The sequence below is a fragment of the Gasterosteus aculeatus genome, chromosome 18, assembly GCF_964276395.1.
Source record: "Gasterosteus aculeatus chromosome 18, fGasAcu3.hap1.1, whole genome shotgun sequence".
In the NCBI taxonomy this organism is placed as follows: Eukaryota; Metazoa; Chordata; class Actinopteri; order Perciformes; family Gasterosteidae; genus Gasterosteus; species Gasterosteus aculeatus.
In genome coordinates, this window is record NC_135706.1 from 15,006,523 (window position 1) to 15,029,183 (window position 22,661).

The window sequence follows — 22,661 nt, forward strand, 5'->3', positions numbered from 1 at the left end:
GCCTTTTCTCCGCGGCCACAAACTTCGGACGAAAACTGAAACAGTTTGTTGCCGAGTAAACAAGCGAGTCTCCGGTTTAGATTTGACCGTTTCAATTACGTCCCCCTTTGCCCACGCGGCCGTTTTCCCAGAAACAGTGATCACATCCACTATTAATGAGCCGTGATGTTCGTGCTGAACCCATTTACTCTTCTCAATAATGCATACTTGTTGGAATTGCCTGTGCATATTTTACACCCCCCCTCCCTCAGAGGGATATTGTGGTGTTTTGGTTTATCTTGCCCCAGGCCCTCTCTACACGTACTCCCCGGGATAATGCCTGCCAGGGGAACAATGTATCATGTGTCTCTCTGACTAAGACCGCCTGCTGCGGGGAGATAATGAAGCGGCGAGCTGCGGCCCGGAGAGCCGAAAGGTGCTAACGCGCTTGTTGGGAGGACCTCGGCCCCTCTTAAATTAAGCATTCGTGTCACCCCTCTCTTAACTGTGATTTTAATGGGCTCTTTGGTTTGTTGGAATAGGCCCTACGATCTCCTTAAAGAAGACAATTGACGACAAATTGGACACATCAGCGCCCCGGTGCGATTTTCCCCGCGTCATAATTGTCATTTAAAGCCGGCGGTGCCATCGGAGGCCCCGTCGGTTTAAGTGCTGCCGTAGAGAGACTCGTCCCGTCAGAGCTAAAGGGAAACTCACACAAAGAAATGAAAAGCCCATTAGCAGTGACAGCATAAAATTGATTTAATTAGCGGAACAGTGCGGCTACTATTGAGAATAGACGGGGGGGGGGGGGGTAATCAAAATGCTTCTGCCGGTCACTGTGACCCCTGTGGCATTTGAGCAGGATATCGAATCAGCACATCGTCTGTTTGTAGAAGGCAGGTGTAGATTGGCAGGTTTATCTCTCAAGTGTGCCAGTGTGTGTGTGTGTGTGTGTGTGTGTGTGGGTGTGTGTGTGTGGGTGTTTGTGGGTGTGTGTGTGTGTGGAGGGGGGGGGGATGTTGCATCCATGGTGGAGAAGGGACGACCAGACAAAAGGCCAGGAAACACGTGTGGTCCAGATCTGGCCACGGACCTCCAGCTGAGTTCCGTCACACGCACCAACACCCTCCCTTCCCCTCCTCCACCTTCTCTCCCCCCCCCCCCTCCCCCCTCTGTAAAGGTGCACTGAGTCCCGGGGAGCCGGAGGCTGCAGGGCTGCCTCAGAAAGGAGGCTCTTTCCTCCGTCTCCTGCTCTCCTCGTTCCGTTCCGCTCTGCATTCTCTCTCCCTCCCCGTCCCCCCCGTCTCTCTCCCTCCCCGTCACCCCGTCTCTCTCCCTCCCCGTCCCCTCGTCTCTCTCACTCCCTCTCGTCTCTGAGCCGTCTCGCTTTCTTCTCTCCTCTCCCCCTCTTCATCCTCACCCTCACCTCGCCGCCGTATTTGTTTCACAAAACCTCCCATCTAGTCCTCTGCGCTTCGCCTCCGCCCCTCCCATCTTTCTCTCCCTCCCCCTCCCTCCCTATGAATGCATCTATTATTAACACACACCTCTGGCTCTCGCCAAAGTACGAACCGAGGTTCAGGCCGAGCTCCCCAGCTCCTCTGCATTTTAATCACCCATAACGAAAGAATGAATAAAAGTGTTTGAATCCTGCCCATCCGTGCAGATCGTCTCAACTGGTCTGCACCCTGTGAGACACACGCTGAGAAAGGCGGGCCAGCACGCCGGCGTAAGAATCAATCAGGCAACATCCGACCACCGGAACACACACACACACGCCGAGTCAGAGCTCGTATTCCAGGCGCATCGTGTCGGCCGTCAGGGAGACATTTCTGTGACCGTAGAACCAGCCGTGCACGCGGTGGAGGTTGTGTTTATCCTCTCCTCTGAAATGTGTTGTTTGGTTTCTTTTTTCTTTCTCCTTTTCCTGCAGCTCATTTTCCGTCCGAGGGCCACGGCGCCGTGAGACGGGCGGCGAGGATGCTGCAGCGGGGGGGACCGGTCCCCGGTGACCGGCGTGGCCTCTTTCCATCTCCCTCTGAACGAACACGAGGGGCTGAGAGGCCGCCGGAGGGGCCCGAATTCATTACCACTGTTCAGCCTGCGAAACTAAAGGGATGAATCTTTTGTTTTATATCTGTTCACGAGGCAAGAAAAGTCTTGAGTTTTTCCCCTTTTGTCACTGGTTTATTTATACTGGTAAACATCAAACAGAAACAACAGCAAAATCATGAGCTGACGTGTGATCACGGCTTCTCTCACGCCGACAAGTTCATTTACAACGTTCGCCATCGACACGGTTACGCCAGTGAGTAAAAAATATGGTGACAGAACATTCCTCTGGATCTCATCCGCGCGTGATCTCCGATTACCTGCCGCACCTGTTCAATCAGCCCCCAACCGAATCCCCGCAGAGTCGAGTCTTTATGCGATGACGTGATGAAGATGTATCGATTCGAACCGGAGGGCAGAATTAGGCCGAGTCGACTCGTGCCACTAAAATACTGCATTGTGCGTCGGGGGGGGAGGGGGGGGGTGGGGGGGGCGTCGCCGTGGAAAGATGGAGCGCTGTCTTCCTACTACATTCTGTCCCAACAGCTCCGTGACGTGAAGCGGACTCTCTCCGAAGGTAATTACGACACGTCATCGTCCGCCTGTGGAGCCGGAGACAAGGATTCGCTGTCAAAGTCTACGGAGGCTGTTTCTCTCTTTGTCATGATCACAGAAAGTCGCTGCATTCGATACCACGTTGGACACTTAAAGGTTGCACTGAGATATACAGCATCTCACACAGCTAAACATTTTGTACATCACGTCGTTTGATACATCGTTGTGCCTTTCGTCAAAAGTCGATATAAAGACAACTTTGATTGGTTATAAGGTAGAAAACAAATGTGAAACGTTCCACACTGCAGGCCTGCTTCCCCTGTATATAAATACATATATATATATATATATATATATATACATATATATATATGTATGTATCTATATTTACATTAGAAAAGCTTGCAGGTTCCTCAAGAAGCTCCAAACGAGGCATAAAATCCCTGCGTGTCCACTGACGGGTCACAAATCCAAGCCGAAGGAAACGAGAGAACGCAGGTCGTGGACTCCGAATCACAAAGTGCTCTCCAGAAGCCACTCGGACTTGGAGAGCTTGTCTCTGGCCCGCCGGACGCTCGCCGCGCCCGCCAGCTGCGGCAGCTCGCCGCTCATCGACAGGCTCCGCTTGGAGCGCAGGCCGGCCCCGGGTTTGGGGCGGGCCACGTGGCAGCGCTCCGGCTGTGAGTCCGCGGCGAGGGAGTGCCTGCGGTTCACCCTCGCTCCCCCCGCAGGCACAGTCATGTAGTGGCGGGGGGCCTGTTGGGGCCGCGGGCCCCTGGGGACAGCGGTCCACTTGGTGGGGGCTGGGGCGGCGGCGGCCATTTTTACCTCGGCCGTCGAGTTATTGCGGTTGGCGCCGTCGAGCTCGACGTCCGCCCGGGCTTCGGCCCGGTGGGCCTCGGAGGTCTTCGGCGGCGCGGTGGAGCGCTTGGGCCTCGGGGCGCCGGGGGAGGCCGGGTGCCAGCTGTGGCTGGCGGCCGAGGTGGAGACGGTGCAGTCGGGCACGGACGGTTTGTTGCCGCCCGCGTTGCCGACCGGCGGACGCTGCTTGCTCGTCTCCGGGGGCGGCAGGGCGACTCTGAGGAGCGAGTCCTTCTCGGTCTTCTCCGGACGCAGGACCTGCTTGGAGAGCGACTTGGGGACGCCGCAGCCCTGCAGCTGCCCGTCGCTGCTCAGCGAGCGAACATCGCCCATCTCCAGCGCCTGGACCAGCAACACGAAGCGATTCTATTAAACCGGGTCTACACCCAAGATGAATAATGAGCAGAAGGAGAAAGAAACGACGCCAAACCGACCTTATCTGCATCTCCTTGGTTACACACCCGGTAGCGCACAATGAGGAAGATGATAAAGGCGAGCACCGAGGCCACGATGATCCCCCCGATGATAACCACGATGGTGCCGCCGAGGAACTGGGACTGCATGAAATGGCAACGCAGGTACTGCGGCTCGGTGGTGAAGTGGCTGCAGCCGATCACCCGGGTGGCGGTCAGCGAGGTCACCTGGTCATCGTAGATGGCCAGCACGCACAGGTCGTACCGCGTGCCGGCCGCCAGGTTGTTCACCAGGATGCTCTTACTGGTCGGGGGAATCATTCTGTAAAAAAGGCAAACAAACAAAAGAGCCCTTTGTGAGCTGTGACAAAGATCCGGGAGGTTTAAATGAAAGGAGACGGAAGCAAATCAGATTATGCAGCTCGTTGTTTTGAAGGGATGAAATGAGACGACGATCCTTTATCTCTCAGGAGCCCATTTAACATCTGTCGTGGCATAATCTTTTGTGACATTTGATTCATTTTTCTTCCGTATCTTCACCGATAAAAACATTGCTTTCAGTCACGGGGGAGAAGCCGGATGCCTCTTTTGTTGTTCACAACATCAGGATTACCAAACACCACGTGCGCGCTTGACTTTGAGTTTCTCTGGGGAAAAATAAGCGGCCCGCGCCACATCCCGGTGATTAGCGGCGACCAGGGAGGGAGCGAGGGCAGAGATGAAAGAATGCTGCGTTCTCAGATGTGCGAAAGCCTGGGATGCTTTTTGTAAAAAAAAGCGCCTCTTTTATCTTTCCATCAGTCCGCGGCTTAGTGCTGACATTCGGGGTTTGATTTTGTTGATCAAGCATTATCAAGGTTTCGCACATTGTATGTGATGCACTCCAGCAAGGAGGAGGAGGAGGGGGGGGATTATGAGTCAAAGAAAAAGGAGTCAGATACAGTGCGTTAATCTGTCTTCCTTATAGGATTAATAAATGTCACAAATACTCATGTTGGCTGTCAATCCGTTTCCTAATGACTCAACATCTGGAGGGATTCAAGCAACCAAAGTTAAACTATGAAGTTAAAATCAGGGTGAAGGATTTTAATATGATTCCAACCAGCTTGAGTTTATCGATATCAATCAAGACTCGTATTTTTTTCACCAGGACAAACAGCTTTAACGGTGCCGGCGCTTTCAGAAAAAGGAGAAGCTTCGCGGTTTCACCTGTAAACCAGCGAATCGTCATAGCTGCCGTTGTACTGGATCTGAAACATGCGTATTCCCGGGATGCTCCTCTGGAAGTTGAACTGGACCAGGGCCGAGGTGGACGTGGCCTCGGCAATCACCACTTTCTTCTCCGGGCTCGTCTTTGTGTTCCCCAGGGGCGACCCTCCCCCGTCCGCGCCCGTCTTGGTCACCGTGGCGATGTCAGACGACCCGGGGTCGGGCTCCTGCTCCGCCACTGTGCTGTTGGTGATGTGAGGGAGCTTAGCGATGACCAGCTCCACCGTCTGCTGCGCCTCGCCCGCCGGGTTGGAGGCCACGCAGGTGAAGGAGCCTGAAACACAAACTGAATCGATCACCTTCCTCCCCGAAACTTATTGTGAGAGCGTTGATCGGCATTAGGGACGCGCATAGATTGATATTGCAATACGAACGTACCGAATCGCACCCCCGGGGTCCCGAGAGAACATTTATTTTTTTAATTTTGTGCACACAACATGAAAACTGGAACTCAGAGGCTCCAGAGTGATGCACTTTGGGGAATTCCTGCCGGCAGCTCTAAAGCTCTCTTATTAACATAGTGTTTCTTCTTTGTCTTATCCTTCACTGCAGGGCTGCTTCCAGGCCATGAAACGGTACGGCTCAGGCTCAAGCCCCCCCCCGTGAAATCCCATCTCACCACTTTTACTCTGAAACATGATATGGTGTGTTAATCGGGAAATTTAAGAGATGCAAGAAGGTGGCTTTTTGTTGTGTTTGGAACCAGGCCAGCTGCTTGTCTTTGTTCGCGGTCCGCTAGGCTAACCGGCTGCACTGTAGTTTCATATTTAATGGACACACACGACATCCAATTATTATAAACCGATCTATATGACTCAGCCCAACGATGTGAAAATGTCGTTTCTTATTTAATTGTGACCTCGATCAGTGTGCAAGCCGGCACTCTTCCTCGCTCTGAACCTTATCGCCTGATGTAGACAGATACTTCAGTCCCACAGCCTTCCCGAGGACACGGGTAAACAACTAATTTCGCTCAGTCAACAACACAAGACGCCCCCGCCCCCCCCCGGGGTGCAAACAGACCAGAGTCCTTGACGGTGCTGATGAGGATGTCCAACGTGCCGTCTGTGTGGACGGCGGCCCTGGAGGAGTTGGACATCAGGCGTCCATCAGGCGCGATCCAGTGGATAATGGGGTCAGGGTCGCCTCTGGCCTTGCAGCGCAGAGTCACACTCTGACCCTCCAAAGCCTGCAGCTCCTGAGGCAGAGGAGGAGGACGAAGAGGGGGGGGGGCAGTTAGTAGGACGACTTCAGCGAAGAAATAAAGAGTTATCTGTTGTGCTGTAAGCTTGTTTTGAATGTTCTAATCAATGCTTTTATTGATGGTGTTGTGTTTATAGCTTTATTCCCTATGACTGCTATCAACAGTTGATCATTGTCTGGATATTGAATTAGCTTGCTTATGAAGGCAAGATAATCAATGTGACGGTACATTGCAGTGAATGTGATGGAGTCCAAGTAAAATGTGATTTCCTCCGCAATTATGCAAAAGGAGCCTGCAGAATGTAAATGATGTGATATGGCTGTAGTTGTTTGGCAAGGATTTGATCAGATCATGTTGTTTGGATGCATGAATCAAGGTCTAAATCACTCTAAGCTTTCCTTGTGTAATAAGAGCTCCACCGCGGATCCATCCTAAACCCGCAAATAGCTTTATTAAAATGGTAACTGAAAATCCTGCTAAAGAATGTCTCTAAAAACTCTCCACGGGCCACAGTTTGATTACATTTTTTAAGTAAGTCCAATATATTTTACAATATTGCGTTGGCTGAGCGGCCCAGACGAGCCCCACCAGTCTTTTAAGGCTCTCCTGGCTCGCAGAGCTAATATTTGGTGTGACCGTTAAAGAAAAGCACAAAGTGCATCCTCGGCTTAACCGATGTTTGGTGGATCAGCAGGCAGTGTTGTGTCGGGTTATACCTGAGAGTGCCTGGTGATGAGCGGAGGCTCACACACAAACTCTTCCTCGAAAACCGTCCAGAAATAACGTCCGGCGAGGTGCTGCGGCGAGGCACAGGTCTCCAGATCGTCCTCCCTCCGCAGCCTGCGCAGCCACAGCAGCTCACAGTTGCACCTCAGCGGGTTTCCTCCGAAGCTCAGCGCGAACGAGGTGGGCCCCATGATGCCCGAGGTGGCCAGGACCCCGGCTCTTTGGAATATCGGGTCGGGAGGAAGCTTCTGCAGCTTGTTGGAAGTCACGTCCAGCCGCTTGAGCTTCTGCAGTCCAGAGAAGGTGCCCTCTGGGATGTAGCTGAGCATGTTGTGGTCCAGGTTGAGGGTGTGGAGATTGGACATCCTCTGGATGGCCACCCACGGCGCACTCTCCAAGTTGTTGTAGGACAAGTCCAGCTCTTCCAGCGCCGTCAGATCGTTAAAAGCCCCGATCTGGATGTGCGTGAGCTGGTTGTTGTTGAGGTTGAGGTGGTGCAGCTTGGACATGCCGCTGAAGGTGTCGTTGATGATGCGCGCCAGGCGGTTGCTGTCCAGGTGAAGCGCTCGCAGGTTCTCCAGGTCTTTGAAAGCCAGCGGCGCGATGGAGCCGATGGTGTTCCGGGAGAGCGTCAGGTCCACCAGCTTGGTCATGTTGGCGAAGTCTTTGCGTTTGACGCTGGTGACAAAGTTATCCCCGAGGCGCATCTCCACCGTGTGCCTGTCGATGTTGGGGGGCACAAAGAGGAGCCCCTTTTTGTCGCACAGAGTCGCCAGGTTGGGGTTCAGCACCTGGCAGACGCAGCGTTTGGGGCAGACCTGAACTTTGTGGGCCTTCCCAGCCACGCCGAAGACTATGAGGAAAACCAGGAGGCACTCCATCGGGCTTCTCAGTCAGGTCAACGCACCTTCACACACACAAAGAGAGAAACAAAAGGTCAAATGAGTCACCAAGAAGAGTGGGAATGAAAAGCAGTAAAATCTCTGATTCTTGTGCCGTATCTTCTCTATCATACTGTAATTTCGGCGGCTGGCTAATCACGAATGCACCGGGAGCTCCCGCTTTTAAGAGGGAATTTGGGGAATTGCTGAACTGCCGCGTAAGGTTAAAGCTATTACTCTAGATTTGAAACTTCGCCATTGCCAACTCACAGCTGAGATCCAAATCCTAAGCAGGAGCGAGAGAGCGAGCCGACGCCTGAACAAACAACGAACGCCGCGCTGTCAGACATGAAACAGATTAGTCACCTGCAGACTTGAGAGTGGAACATTAATAAGTAATCTTGAATATTTTTTGTGACAGCTCTCCCTTTTAGCCCTCTGCCTCCCCACTTGTACATTTTTTGATATGATAATGACTGTCCCGTTCGTGTTTGTGTTCAGAATGATGAAAGTCTAGACTGGCTGTCCACGGCCTCGTCAGAATCAGACTGATATCTCCCAGGATTACATCGCCAATGGGGAGGGATGATTGGGCCCAAGCCTCGGCCAGGATGTGCAATGCCTTGCTATTGATTTTCTCTCTGCTGCTACTCTTTACTTATGACACAGCTGAGATGGGGATAAGGAGGGATCCATTTGACGGATCCCGAGACCTTGTCAGGGATATAGCGTGTCATGCAATTAAGGCAGCAGAGATCAGATCGCAGCTCTGCGGGAGCACTACCCAGTGTGCCGGAGCGAGAGTGGCATCCACCGCGATTACTCCGAGAACTGAAGTTTAGTGTCATTTTGGTAGATCATGCAATATCCCGCCGTCCGGGTGTCCCATTACAGCACGCAGGGAGGAACACCGGCCCAATCAGACACCGGGAACAAGAGATCCGGTCCCACAGTTAAAGTAAAAATCGAAAAAGGCTAAACTTTAACCACAGGGGAGAGAGAACGCCGATTTATGATTATAGCTTTTTTGTGGGGGGGGGGGGGTCCGCTGCTAACGTCTCCATCGTAGACGCAGGGTCTTTCAGAGAAAGTCTTGCCTCAGCAAAGAACGTGCCAGCTGAGCACCTACACGCCTCATCAGCCTCTGCAGCACCGGAGCCGTTAAACTCATGCAACTCACGGTGCAATAACCTCGACAGTTGGGAGTACGGGGGAAATATCACAGAGTAATGAAAACACGGGTGGGAGCGACGCGCACGCCGTGTCCACCCGCACTGTTCTGTGAGGAGAGCGGCGGAGGAGGCCACGTGGCGTCCGCTAACAACGTTGTCGAGATGCTCCTTAAAGATGGCAGATGACTTCAGAGTCAAGCTGGGCTGCAAGGCTGCGTGTCCTGGTACCTACGTGGAAGCTACTTAATGTGTGTGTGTGTGTGTGTGTGTGTGTGTATTTGCGTGTGCGTGGCAAAGGAGAGGCGTGTGCACGCTAAGGTGTATGTTCACATTGACGCGGCGTCCGGCTCCCGCTCGGACTCTCAATGGCACGGCCTCCGCATGTGCAATGAGGCGGAGAGAGGCCCCGCTACCTCCAACTCGAATGGCGCTGAATACGTGATATTGGTTCACTCTGTGGAGACGGGGCTTTTTTTTTTTCTTCCTCTTTTTTTTTTTTTTTTGCTGCTGAAAACTCAACCAAATGTGCGGAGAGCGGTTGCGATGGTAATCCCTATCCGATTCGGAGCTGTGACGACAAAAGAACAGCCCACCGGTGCGGAGAAAGGGCAGGAAAGCGTCCGCGGCCGTCTCCCTAATTTGCATTTAATTACGGTTGTTCCGTGGTGATTTGCATAACAGGTTGCACTCATCAGGTGCACGAACAAATAACCAGATAACCAATCAACGCATTCATCAATCACACACTTCATCTTTAAATGTCACAACCCCACAGAAAATCATTATCCTCTAGGTTGAGCTGTTCATTACGGGGAGGCAACTCGGGAGGGCCAGAAATAAACAAGAAAACCGATAATCTACTGATGCATTGACCATTATCTCCTGCGTGGTCAATCAAATGCTCCTTAACTACCACGGAGCGGGGTCTCCGTGGCTCCGCGAGGACGGACAGCGGACTGACAGCTCACACCCACACACGCACGCCGGTGGGTGGATTTGTGCCTAATGGAGGCAGCTCACTACACAACAACCCCCGGCATTGGAGACAGACCGTGTAGCAGCAGCAGTGTGCTGTGGCAGAGGATATCTATGGTCTCCCCGGGGCGGCATTCGCCAAGAAAGCCCATACTGCGAGCCAGTCGTCCAGTGAGGTAATGGTGGGGAGGTGGGGGGAGAGGGGGGGGGGGGGGGTATGCCTTCAGATGGTCTCCCTGATGCTACAGCTTATGTGAGAAAGCCCTCCGAAACCCACGTCTGGGAAAGACATCCGGAAAAGCAGCCCTGCGAGGAGGGGAGGGGGGGGAATGAAGGAGACGTGTGCCGCTCGGGGGCTGGGGGGCCTTCGGCGGAGGTCGAGGCCGCCCCGACACGTGGCAGCGCCAAACGCCTCGGACCTCCTCGCTTCACGAGACCAAGCTGGAGCTGCTGAGGAGGAATCTGGCGGCGGCTCTACTCGCTCGCGCAGCGAGAGTCCAAACATCCCGTGATCCCGTCGAACCGACACGTCTGTGTTTGTGAACGAGGGTGTGCCCGTGTGCCGTGACACCCTCCACCCGGCGCAGCCCGCCAACGTTGAAACGCCGCAGATCTCGGGTGACAGCCTTGATGCCATGGCAACACCGGAAACGTCTTTTTTTTTTTTTCCCCTTTTCGGCCCGGGATGTAATCAGTGGCTCATTTTCAGATCACCTAATAATATTTCCAACAAAGAGTCCTCGACAATTGCGTTTCCGCCCGAAGGCCGGAGCGTGCGCATTGTGCCGCTCGTGGCTCGGCGGTGATGAGAAGCAGAGGCCGCGTGCACTCGGCTAATTTCGTGTCGGATTCAATGTTTGGAGTGACTGAATCATTACCGTGCTCTCCGTCTTGCACGTAAGAAAAACCTAAACGACTTTGATGTAGTTGAAATTATTTTTCGGTCTGACAAGATCGTGTGTGCGTGTCTGTGTGTGTGTGTGTGTGTGTTTGTGGCGGGGGTACAGCATACTAAGCAGACCCAACTGCATCAATAGAAGTGCTGTTCGTCAGCAGTTACAAACCCTCACTTGCGTTTCCGAATGTTTTCCTTCTCACACTCTCAAAGGAAATTCAGTGATACCTCGATGAGCCCGGTATCTCACCAGCGGAGCATCGGTCCAACGGAATAAACAAACAAGCAACAGAAAACGCTCGTCATGTTTTAGTTGCTGTCCTGCGTTGCAGTGGGAGGACAGAATTGAAATGCTGATCACTGGCGTGGGATCTTGATTCTCGCTTTGTTGGGACGTGCCCTGATGCGAGGGGCTTAAAAACTGGGATTTTCTGAGGGAAGCAGCAACGTTAAACCCGTGACCGCGGCTCTGTACGTCGCCATGGCTTCCTGAAGTGAATACCGCCCCCCCCCCCCAGTACGGGCCTGCACATCTGTGCACTGTGAAATCAGCCAATTCCCAAGTGCCCCGTTTGGTAGAAGTGTAAGGAGAAAAATATTCTCAACCTCTTTTTGTGAAAATAATGCGCTCTAGTTCATGTTGGAGTATCAACGTGGGGGAAACAAGGGCAGCTGACTTCAAATTCAAGATGACTGTGACCATTGACTCATTTTCCCTCCTTCAAAGCCACTCGGGATCCTTTGTTTTCTACGACACACAGCAACAAGAATGTTTAAATAATGCATGATCTTCCCTCTCGTTGATGGTTGTGTGGTGTAATCAAAATGCAACTCTTCTGTGGACCAGGTGTGTGTGTGTGTGTGTGTGTGTGCGTGTGTGTGACGGCCAATGACAGCCTCCTTCAGCAGAAACAACAGAGCTTTTTCTGGCCAGTAGAAATTAGGGTCAGCGAACGCAGAGCCGGTCTGCAGAAATAGCCTCGGCACCGAAGGAACCATCCCTTCTCGGGGGAAAGGCAGCAGCACACGGGCCACATCACCCGGTGCATTAACGCAGCAGCGAGAGCACGTCCACGCCACGAAATGAGGCGTGGGCCCGATATTTACATGGTGTTACATTATCGCGTATAGCAAGATGCGTGAAAACTAACACCCGGAATGAGAGGATAACGAACCCGCTTTAATATTTGTAAGAATTTGTCCCATTTTCACCTGTCTTCAGCAGTCACCTGGCAACAGTCACCCTGCCCCCACACTCACCCTATTACACGTGCTGTTACTTAGACTTCCTCACGTCTTAATGGCTGATGTGCACTTTCCACATCAGCAGGGGGGGTTTAACCACAGGACGGAGCAGCAGATCACTGCGATCCCCTGATGAAACAAGCTGCACAAGAAAACAAAGAAGCACCCTGAGAGCGGGGCGGCGGAATAATGGCCACAGCGATGCTCGGTTTCACCTGCGAGCAGCACGGAATGCAGCCCAGGTGCGCACTGAAAATAAAAAAGCACATGTGAAGGTGCTTCCAGGCAATAGGTGGGGTTCTTTTTGACCTTGCGGTGCGGGTCCTGGGCTGGTGGGTTACAGCCAACACCCCCCTGTCGCGGAGGGGAGACTCCTGAACCCTTTTCAGATGCGTCCTTAGAGAGAAGTACTTGGAAGTCAACGCTGCGCCTCTTCACGGGCAGTTTACCCCAAAGAGTTCACACTCGAGAGCCCGTGCGGCGCGCGGATGAGTGCATTTACCTTGCAGATGAAACATCAAGCCGAGTCAGCGCAGGAGGAGGGTGTGTTGGAGCGTATTTCCTCCCGGCGGGGGGGCCGCGAGCATCCTGACGCCGCGAGCTCGCCGAAAATGGGACCGCGAGGAGACGATTTCAGGTGTCGCGAATCGCGCGCCTCGGCGGCTGTAACACGCGACGGCCTGTTACCAAATCAGCGATGCCCTTCAACCAAATCCATGACCGGCACGTACGGGAGCCGGAGTCCTCTCCGATCCGCTCCCCACTTTCGGAAACAAAAAAAAAAAAAGAAAAAAGAAGAAGAAGAATTCCGGAATAGTGGAAAACGCCGCCCGGAGGGTCCCGGCGTGGATGTGGGGGTGCAGCTGTGCGGCGGGACTCTCCTCTGCTGCGCATCCGCCCGTGCGTGCACCTCCAGGAGAGAAAAACGCCTTCTGTGGCGACGGGCTGTTTAGTGTCTGCGGCGCAGTGAGCGACCGGTGCCGCGCGCGCGCGCGCTGTCCGGCCAGATGTTCGTGTCGCTTTTCACGGGGCTTTCGCCGGGGAGCGACGCGGATCTCGGTGCGACTTAATCCAGATTGATTGAAGGGTTGCTGCCATAATACGCGCCCCCCACCTCCTCCTCCTCCTCCTCCTCCTGCCCCCGGACTACCGTCAACCACCGACCCGGCTCCATTTCTGCCCAGAGGTGCTGTGCTCGGAATGGTAATCAGCGCGCGGGTACCGAGCTGCACAGAGACCGTTTGTGTGCGCAGACAGATGCGGTGCCTCCCGGCCTCTCTCACGGGCACGCATCATAATTTATTCATGTAGATTGAACTCTGCTGCACGAAACGAAGTCGGTATATGACATTCGCTGAAAACGTTGAAACAAAAAAAAGAAAAAAGAAAAATTGAGAGCAGATATTTTTAGACTCGAACCCACGAGAGATAAATAATGAGCAATAACCAGAGTGGGCCTGAAGAAGACTGTAATTGAAGATCCATCCATATGAAAAGCTGCTGTAAAAAGTCCTATTACTGCCAAGACAGCCATGTGTTGGCTGAAACTGGACCCCCCCCCCCCCCCCCCCATCCGTCTTCTTGGCACTCAAGCAATCTGATGCAATGATCCTTTGGCATTTTATGCAAGTTGGTAAATGAGCCCATGTGTGCACGTCTATACGGCACAGCAGAGCAGGGGACTCGGACACGCAGTGTTCTGTCTCACGACCCCGCTGGCCCGGTGAAACGGGGCCCTATACCTCGGACCAACAGCTCCATCCAGTTTCAACGTGTCCATCATTCGATGGGAATATAGGTGGTTTATGCGTAACGGGTACACGGGTAACGGGCATTTAAACTGTTGTTTGCGTGCGTGCACACAAAATACGTATGGGGAACGTGCTGCTCCCACGTGGGCTGCACCTGCACACATAACCCAATAACCAGCAGACACAACAACATCGACATCGTACAGGCATTTTGCTGGTGGGAGGTGTAAATGTCAAGTCCTGCGTGGCCTCCTGTGAGTGTCTCACCCGAGTCATCGCGAGCTGACACTCGGTGAATACGGAGCGACAACTGACACTGCGCTCCTGTACTGTCTTCTTGTTCCTATCGGGTCCATCTCTTTGCCCAACTCAGCGCGGGTTTGAGTCCTTTTGATCGAGCGGTGTGTTTGCGCTGTGTCCCACTTTCGTTCCATAAGGGCCCCCTGGGGAGTGAGAATGTCTCGAGGACATCTCACCGAGGGCGTTGGCATCGTGAGAGGAGAGGTCACAAGTTTACGCTCCCAAAGGCAGAAGCATCAAAGCACTTCTGGGCCAAACAAATGTATCAGTGAATCCTGAGTGCAAAGATAATCCTTGCAAAGTCTGTCAGTTCTGGAGCTATTTCACTATGAGTTTATGTTTTTTAATATGTTTTTTCTTGTTTGATGCAAAGCAAAGCTGAATGAATAAACTCACTTTTAGCCAATTAAGTTCTGACCTCAGGATAAGAAAAACAGTTGTTTAACCGTAAACATCATGTACGGCACAGCTGATTTCTGCTGGCTGAGACACTCGGTTTCTGCTTTAATTGATGACATAGCGTTCAAAGAAAGAGTAGTAACGGGCCAAATGCCATGTCAATCCAATGTTTGCAGCCCATTTAGAGCTTACTGGAGACATACGTGACTACGATTGATGTGGCAACTTAGTTATTTCTCTTGAAGGTTAATCTCTTATTTTCTCTGTGTTTTTCTTTTGGAAAAATCACACCACACGCACGCCACAAGTCGCGAAGCTCCAAAGTCATGCAAATGTTTGGTATTCCCATGAGTTAGGGTACTTAAACAATTAATCATGCATCATAATTTAAAATCAGTCAAGACAAACTCCTCACAAGACGATACTGTACAGTTGTTTTCACAGTGCTATCATTATCTTTTGTTAGCCTGTTGAAACTCTCTTGACTCCAGTATTGATACGTAAACAAGTCTGTCCACAATAACATCCATCTCTTCTGATGTCAAATCAAAAATAAAAAGTCTCCTTCTTCCCAATACCTTCATGTCTTTTAAATTTGTAAGTCTTGGCGAATAGGTACAGTTTACATGAATTAATTTTCTTCCATTGATGAAGTTCTCCACAAAACACGCCTATGACAGAAATGTATAATGAGGTTAGAGCTTTGAAAAAAAATTAAATCAGACAGAAACACATTCCGTGCCTATTAACATGTACATGGTTAGTGAGGTGCATGTTAACATACTTTGTATTGTGGAAATCCTAAAGACTCAATCCATCTTGCCACATCTTGACAACTCCACTGTAGAAACTCCATGTTGCCTGTAGGCCGGTTGCCATGGAGACTGCCACTATGTGTTGATAAGGTGTTTAGCTCACACATAAAAGCTTGTCCAATCACAAACACATATTAAAACGATGTACAATGTGCTTTAAGGAAACTAGCAGCAATGCCTTGTACTAAACCTTTTCTTCTCATTTCTAATACGATTCCAGTTTGTGTTTATGTCAACAGCCAATCAGCTTCTTGTAATTTAGGGTGGTTGGCAAATTACACGCAGCGATTGGCCTTTAAAATCAGGTCTGTCCCGCCCACCGCAAACGGAAACCGCGAATGGTGTCAGTCGCAGCTTTCGCAGATCAACAAATCATGCGCTGCGCTGCCGCCTGTTAGCATCCCGACGACGGCTACTTGTAGCTCTGTTCTGAACCGCGGCACCGCTCTGTCCTCTGCCACGCTCCTGCTAGCCGAAGTTCTCTCTGCTCTCCTGCTGTCGTTTTGGGTCGGTTGAAGGGCTTGGGAGCAGGAAGAAGAAAAACCCGACACACCACAATGGCAGCGATTCTCCGGTCCCTTTTGAACAAGAAGGTGAGAGACACTCGTGCGTGACACAACGTTTGCTTTTTGTCGGACGTTTATGCAACTGAAATGAGCTAACAACGTGAGTTGCTAGCTAACAAAGTCGTTAGCCAAACAAACGCAATGCACACGGCCCCTTCTTGGCTTTTGCAAGCATTTTAAAAGTAACCGTTTCGTGCAAGTTATACGTCAGGTGAGTGACGTCTCAGGTGCGGGGTTTATATCGTGTGTTTGCATCGCGTGCACGCAGGGGTCAAGCAATGCTCCGACAAGGCTGTTACTCATTAACGTTAGACCTTGGACATTGACTTTAATATGAATTGATGTTGACTAATGGTGTCTTAATTATTGCAGGTGCCCCTGCAGTTGGGTCGCGTGTGTTACTCGTCCTCGTCAGTGGTAAGAGGCCGACCTCCATGACTCCGCAGTGAACGCATGAAGGCGCGGGTTCTTCTAGCTGTCAGTTTGAGAAGTCACTAAACTTTGCCTCATTGTGATTTATCATGCATCCATGACACTCCACCTCCATACTATCAAAACACTATTTTTATAGAAACGTAAACGCATATGTTTTTGTGAAAAAAAACGCTGATTTTTTTTTGTAGCACGAAACTAAAAACAAAGCTGAGAACTCTTGTTCTGAGACAGAAGACGGAATTAAATGTTTGATTAATGTTCGATAGTATTTAAAATGTTAACTAATCTGTAAAAGTATCTGTCAACTTTTAATGAATATATATCTGTTATGCTAAATTAAGCTTGTCAATTCATTCTGGCCTGGATATTTACCACGTCAAATATTTAACAATTCGTTTAAAAAGAAATGTTGGACAAAACACCCCAAATGTAGATTAGTATTTCTTTTTTCTCATCAGTCTCCATATTATAAGATATCTGCTATATTATAGGATATCTGCAAAAAACTAATGGCTCTTTGAATTGGATGTTATTTAGTCAGTGAAATTCAGATTTCAGCACTAAAATATCAAGTGAAAGAAACTCCATTAAGACCTGTAAGTAAATATTTGGATGTGGTTCAAAAGGGATATTTAAACATTAACTGCAGCATTCTGTAATTATTACAATATGAACAACTTTCTGAGCCATTGCACATTAATGTCTCATCGCACTTTGTACTCTCTGCATACTCATTAACTAAGTCCATACGCCATACGTTCCCTATACAGCACATGGAGCTGTTATTGCAATCAGTAACAGTGATTACTACCAACATGGAACCGTATCAGTCCAACTCCGATGGAGGAAATCCACGGCCAAACCGTCGCTAAGAAAGCTTAACGCGCTCAAAAGGATTAAGTGTTTTAATAGCATTATGCATTCTAACTTTTTTGCTATTTGAGTGTGTGCACTTGAAACACTTAACAATCAGGCTTAGAATAATTATGTGGTCTTGGATTATGAGTCGGCGGCTGTACATTAAAAATATTGGATCAGGAAGACTTCAATTCCAAGTCAAAGGTGTTAAAGGTAAGTAATCTAAAAAGGCAGAAGTGCTTTGGACGATCGCTGCGTACGTTGTGGTGATGGATGGGTGGATGTCTAATGAACCCAATGATGATGTAACCAGGAAGGGATTTAACCATATGGCTCTGTGATCCTCCAGCCCACCACCAAGCTGTTCATCGATGGCAAGTTTGTTGACTCCAACAGCTCCGAATGGCTCGACATCCCCAACCCCGTAAGTATTCATAGATGAACTATATCCAACCTGCGTGGCGGCCGCAGCAACCAGATCCTCGCTCAAAGCTGGCTGCAAATAACCAGTACGACTTCATAGTAACTGCGCGTGTGAACGACGTGTAGTGCCAGTCACGGTTCATAAAGTCCACCTTGTTGTAGTTTTTCTCGTTAATTATAAGCCTCAAGCAAGTGAAAAGCAGTAAAAGTCAGTTATAGCACACATCGGATCAAATGTCATACCTGTGAAGGATAGAAAACGTGTGCTTTTTATTATCGATTTAATCGACGCACGCGCTACATCACTTGTCTTGCTCTCGGTCAACTCGTCCTTTATGGACTCTCTCCCGCTCCTCAGGCCACTAATGAGGTGATAGGACGTGTTCCCATAGCGACGCAGGGGGAGATGCTGGCAGCGGTGGACTCGTGCTCCAGAGCGTTTCACTCCTGGTCGGAGACCTCCATCCTCAGCAGGCAGCAGGTCTTCCTGCGCTACCAGCAGCTCATCAAGGATAACATTGTACGCAAAACGGTCACTTCTTTGCTGATTTTTTGTTTTTTTTCTCACAATTCGTTTTCAAAATTAACATAATCCACTTACGGTCCAACTAATTGTTGCATTACTTGTTTCTTCTCAAATATTTTTAATTAATCGTTAGGTGTTTTTTCTCTCATATTTCAGAAAGAACTGGCTAAAATGATCACCTTGGAGCAGGGCAAAACCCTGGCCGATGCCGAGGGAGATGTATTCAGAGGACTTCGTGAGTACAGCATCGCCTTCAGTGTGCTGTTGGGTTTAGTTATCCTGGTTAGATTAGAGTGCTGGCGACTCTACAGCGCAGATCAAATTCCCCTGTTGAAACGGTTGTCTGTAGTATCTGTATCTCCTGATGAAAAGTGCGTCTCTGGAAGCCTTTTGGCCGGCTGACAGTCCGACGCTAAGTGGCTGCAGGGGGTCAGTTATTTGCGCGTAACATGACACTTACTGCGAATGCAACCTAAACTTTGAATTGAGTAATGAAGCAAGTTGTTTTTGGGCACAATGACAAGCTTGATCAAACATCTCGAGATGCTTTCAGTTTCAAATTCTAACAAAACAAGGGTTACGGAACCCGTGTCCCTGCAGACCCGATGTTAAACTGTGACTACCTGGTGTGTTTTTATGCAAAGCACTCCTGAGCCTCTGCTGTTATTTGCATGCTATATGAATTTAATTATGCAGTTCCCCTCATTAAGGTGCACTTTGGCAGACTGGCATCAACAATTCTGTTGAGCAATGAAACGAGTGATGCTCACTTGCAAATAGAGGAAGTTGTATTTCTGGTCGTTACAGTGCAGAGCTGCCAACGTAGTTTTTTTTTTTTTTTTTTTTTTTTTTTAATATATACTGTAATTGGTACCGCTCCCAGTATTGGGATGGCCGAGTTATTCTGGCACCACAATTTCTAACTAATCAGCTGAAAGACGGGGCTCATGAGCAGGTGGGCTGCCAGCATTACGGATGTCCTCACAAGTTGGACAAGAGTTCACTCACAAGGGGAAAAAAAATCAATTAACAGTTAAGGAGCTTGAGTACAAACTGCATAATGTTTTATAATGAAGACATAAAACCATCTCATCTTAGATGACTTGTATTCACGAGTCTGTTAGTGTATTATGGGCCTCTAATCTCTGCACTAAACCCATTGCTTTACATCATCCCTTCTCTTCATCCTCCCCCAGAGGTGGTGGAGCATGCCTGCAGCATCACCTCCCTCATGCTGGGGGAGACCTTGCCCTCCATCACCCGGGACATGGACACGTACACCTACCGCCTGCCCATCGGGGTGTGTGCAGGCATCGCCCCGTTCAACTTCCCCGCCATGATTCCTCTGTGGATGTTCCCCATCGGCATGGTGTGTGGCAACACCTACCTGATGAAGCCCTCGGAGCGGGTCCCCGGGTGCACCATGCTCCTGGCTAAGCTGCTCCAGGACGCCGGAGCACCAGACGGAACACTCAACATCATCCACGGCCAGCATGCAGGTTAGCGTGCGTCTCCCCCCTCACTCGGTGAACATTTCAATAACCGCAGCAGCCTAAATCTCTAAGTAATTCATGAGCGTTTGAGGAACGGGGGTTTGGATCTCTGTGCTCTTGCGCTGCCTCCCGGGTGCACCGTGGGCGACCCAACCGTATTCCGTTTGTGTCTTTTTTTGTGTGTAGCGGTGAACTTCATCTGCGACCACCCGGCCATCAAAGCCATCAGCTTTGTGGGATCCAACCCGGCCGGAGAGCACATCTACGAGCGGGGATCCAAAAACGGCAAGCGGGTGCAGTCCAACATGGTAAAGCAGGACTAAATGGACTCTCCTTGATCAGTCTTGACTAAACTGAGGTGTTTGTTTGCCATGGTAACCCACCTACTGAACGCGGTTACGCCTGTAACGCCAAATGTTTCCTATTCAGTCACCAGGGAAACCACTCGCAGCTTAGCTGTCAGTCACCGGCGTTTGTAAGATACGCAATGAGCTGTTTGCAACTGGAGAGAAACCCTACAGAGCACGTTTCATTCGTAGGGCGCCAAGAACCACGGCGTGGTGATGCCCGACGCCAACAAAGAGAACACCATCAACCAGCTCGTGGGTGCCGCCTTTGGCGCCGCCGGCCAGCGCTGCATGGCCCTCTCCACCGCCATCTTTGTCGGGGAGTCTCGTCAGTGGGTCCCGGAGCTGGTGGAGCGCTCAAAGTCGCTGCGCGTCAACGCAGGTAACTTCAAGGTCAACCGCCAGTGGGGGGGAAAAAAATGTCTCATGATTCTGCCTTCTGTTGCTGGGATGTTTTGACGTGTGCGTTCGTGTCCTGAAGGTGATCAGCCGGGGGCGGATGTGGGCCCCCTGATCTCTCCTCAAGCGAAGGCCAGGGTGGAGTCTTTGATCCAGAGTGGGGTGGACGAGGGGGCCAATATTCTCCTGGACGGGAGAAACGTCAACGTCAAAGGATACGAAAGTGGAAACTTTGTAGGGCCGACCATACTGAGCGGCGTCAAGGTGAGATTAGACGAACGGGACAACGCGGCTTCCTATTGTCAGTTACTGAAGAGTCTCAATATGATCAGATACAGGTGCCAGAATTATGTGGTTTTCACTGAAAGACTTTGTGTTCTGTGAAGCATTTCCTAGCAGCAGTCGTCGTCTCCAGGTGTTAATATTGCAAACTGTGTACATGCTGGTACCTTACGGACTGTCAATGACACCTCGAGGAGTTTCTGCTGTGAAGTGCTGCAGGAAATGTGACGGCTCTGTTCTCTTCAGCCGAGCATGAAGTGCTACAAAGAGGAGATCTTTGGGCCAGTGCTCGTCATCCTGGAGGCGGAGAATCTCGACGAAGCCATTTCTCTAATCAACAACAACCCCTACGGCAACGGCACCGCCATCTTCACCACCAACGGGGCCACGGCGCGCAAGTACACGCACGAGGTGGACGTTGGCCAGGTGAGACGTTTCTCCGCCTAAACGCTGTTCAACAATACAGGAAACTACTAATGACAAGTGTGAATATCTAATGCAGCCATTCAAAGGCTATAAAGAATCTATGAAAGGGGAAACTCCCCCTTCAGGTTTGCATGATATTAACAGTTAACCGATCCATAAGAAATAGAAGTCGCAGGAATTGTGGGAAGAAAAAAGGACTTTTATTTGTAAATGTCATTTAAAGCTGAAATACAATATCAACATTAATTGTGTATACAAAAGCTTGGTTATGTGGTATCAACCATTTAATTGGCAGACAACATGCTTTATTACACAATTCCATTTATTGTGATGGTTTGGCCAGATCTCCATCCCCCTAATTGGCGTGTGCGCTTGTTTGAACAGATCGGCGTGAACGTGCCCATCCCCGTCCCCCTCCCCATGTTCTCCTTCACCGGCTCCAGAGGCTCATTCAGGGGCGACACCAACTTCTACGGCAAGCAGGTAACTTAACGCGTCGGATCGTTAAAAAGGCGCCGCGTCGGGAATAAGAAGGCGTGGACTCGCGCTGCTTACGCTGCACGTTGTCTCTTCACCACCAGGGCATCCAGTTCTACACTCAGATCAAGACTGTGACTTCCCAGTGGAAGGCCGAGGACGCCACTCTCAGCGGCCCGGCCGTTACCATGCCGACCATGGGACGCTAAATCGACGGCGCTTCCAGCAGAATCTCAGACGCCTTAAGATGAAGCCCAAGGAGGAGAAATGGGGAGGAGGAGGAGTTAATGTCCTTTTTTGAGATGTAGTCACACTGAGGATTATTAGCTGGTGGTGTTTTTTTTTTTTTTTAACTTCATCCATCCATAACAATGTTGTTGCACAAACAAATGCAAATTACTCCTCGAAGGAGACTGAGGAGATGAGCTGGACCGATGCGATGAATGGGCCTCTTCATGGGGTCCTCGTGTTTGTACCCGTTTCCTCCTCTTCACGTCCGTCCCGACCGACAGCGGTCTACGGACACAATAGAAGTCTGTTGTTTTAATGATCGTTTGCATAATGTGGTGTCACTTTTCTTTAACGCTACGGTGGAATTCAAAATTCAGAGATTCTGCTTTTAAAGCAATGAATCCAAACGTCTTCCTGCATTATTCTCCCCCCCCCCCACCCCCCGTTTTGTCTTGCTTGGTCTGGTTGTAGACGTGGAAAGAAGTAATGGTCGTAGGGCTTGTGTTTGTCCATCGTCGGAACTAACGTGTGGTTTCTGCATGTCAGAGACCAGTTGGGGGGGTTTTGTACTGTGTCGTCGGTATTGATCTTTTTATTCTGATCATGGATTGTATAAAAGTTAAATGGCTGACTTTTACATGATATTCTCTATAAACTGTTACAATGGAACCAAATGTGCTGGACATTTTTTCATTTCAAAATA

At 50.4% G+C, this 22,661-nt stretch overlaps 2 protein-coding genes across 3 annotated transcripts; one reads left to right on the plus strand and one right to left on the minus strand.

The window, feature by feature from the left end:
- Window positions 1-2,147: 2,147 nt before the first annotated feature.
- lrfn5b (leucine rich repeat and fibronectin type III domain containing 5b) lies at window positions 2,148-13,396 on the minus strand. Of its 2 annotated transcripts, XM_078093603.1 has the most exons (7): window positions 12,733-13,396; window positions 7,053-7,969; window positions 6,156-6,330; window positions 5,073-5,406; window positions 3,885-4,185; window positions 3,418-3,792; window positions 2,148-2,636 (listed from the first exon to the last, which is right to left on the minus strand). In XM_078093603.1, the coding sequence occupies exons 2-7, from the start codon at window positions 7,941-7,943 to the stop codon at window positions 2,616-2,618; spliced, it is 2,097 nt and encodes a 698-aa protein (XP_077949729.1). In that variant the 5' UTR covers window positions 7,944-7,969; window positions 12,733-13,396; the 3' UTR covers window positions 2,148-2,615. The 2 variants fall into 2 exon arrangements, with proteins under 2 accessions (XP_077949729.1, XP_040016457.2); XM_040160523.2 differs by lacking the exon at window positions 2,148-2,636 and having other exon boundaries at window positions 2,969-3,792.
- A 2,240-nt stretch (window positions 13,397-15,636) lies between these two features.
- On the plus strand, window positions 15,637-22,627 carry aldh6a1 (aldehyde dehydrogenase 6 family, member A1). Its single transcript, XM_040160525.2, has 12 exons — window positions 15,637-16,088; window positions 16,434-16,478; window positions 17,704-17,778; window positions 18,136-18,297; window positions 18,460-18,538; window positions 19,500-19,802; window positions 19,983-20,104; window positions 20,336-20,525; window positions 20,625-20,806; window positions 21,071-21,250; window positions 21,635-21,733; window positions 21,832-22,627. The coding sequence occupies exons 1-12, from the start codon at window positions 16,053-16,055 to the stop codon at window positions 21,934-21,936; spliced, it is 1,578 nt and encodes a 525-aa protein (XP_040016459.1). The 5' UTR covers window positions 15,637-16,052; the 3' UTR covers window positions 21,937-22,627.
- The last annotated feature ends 34 nt before the right edge of the window (window positions 22,628-22,661 follow it).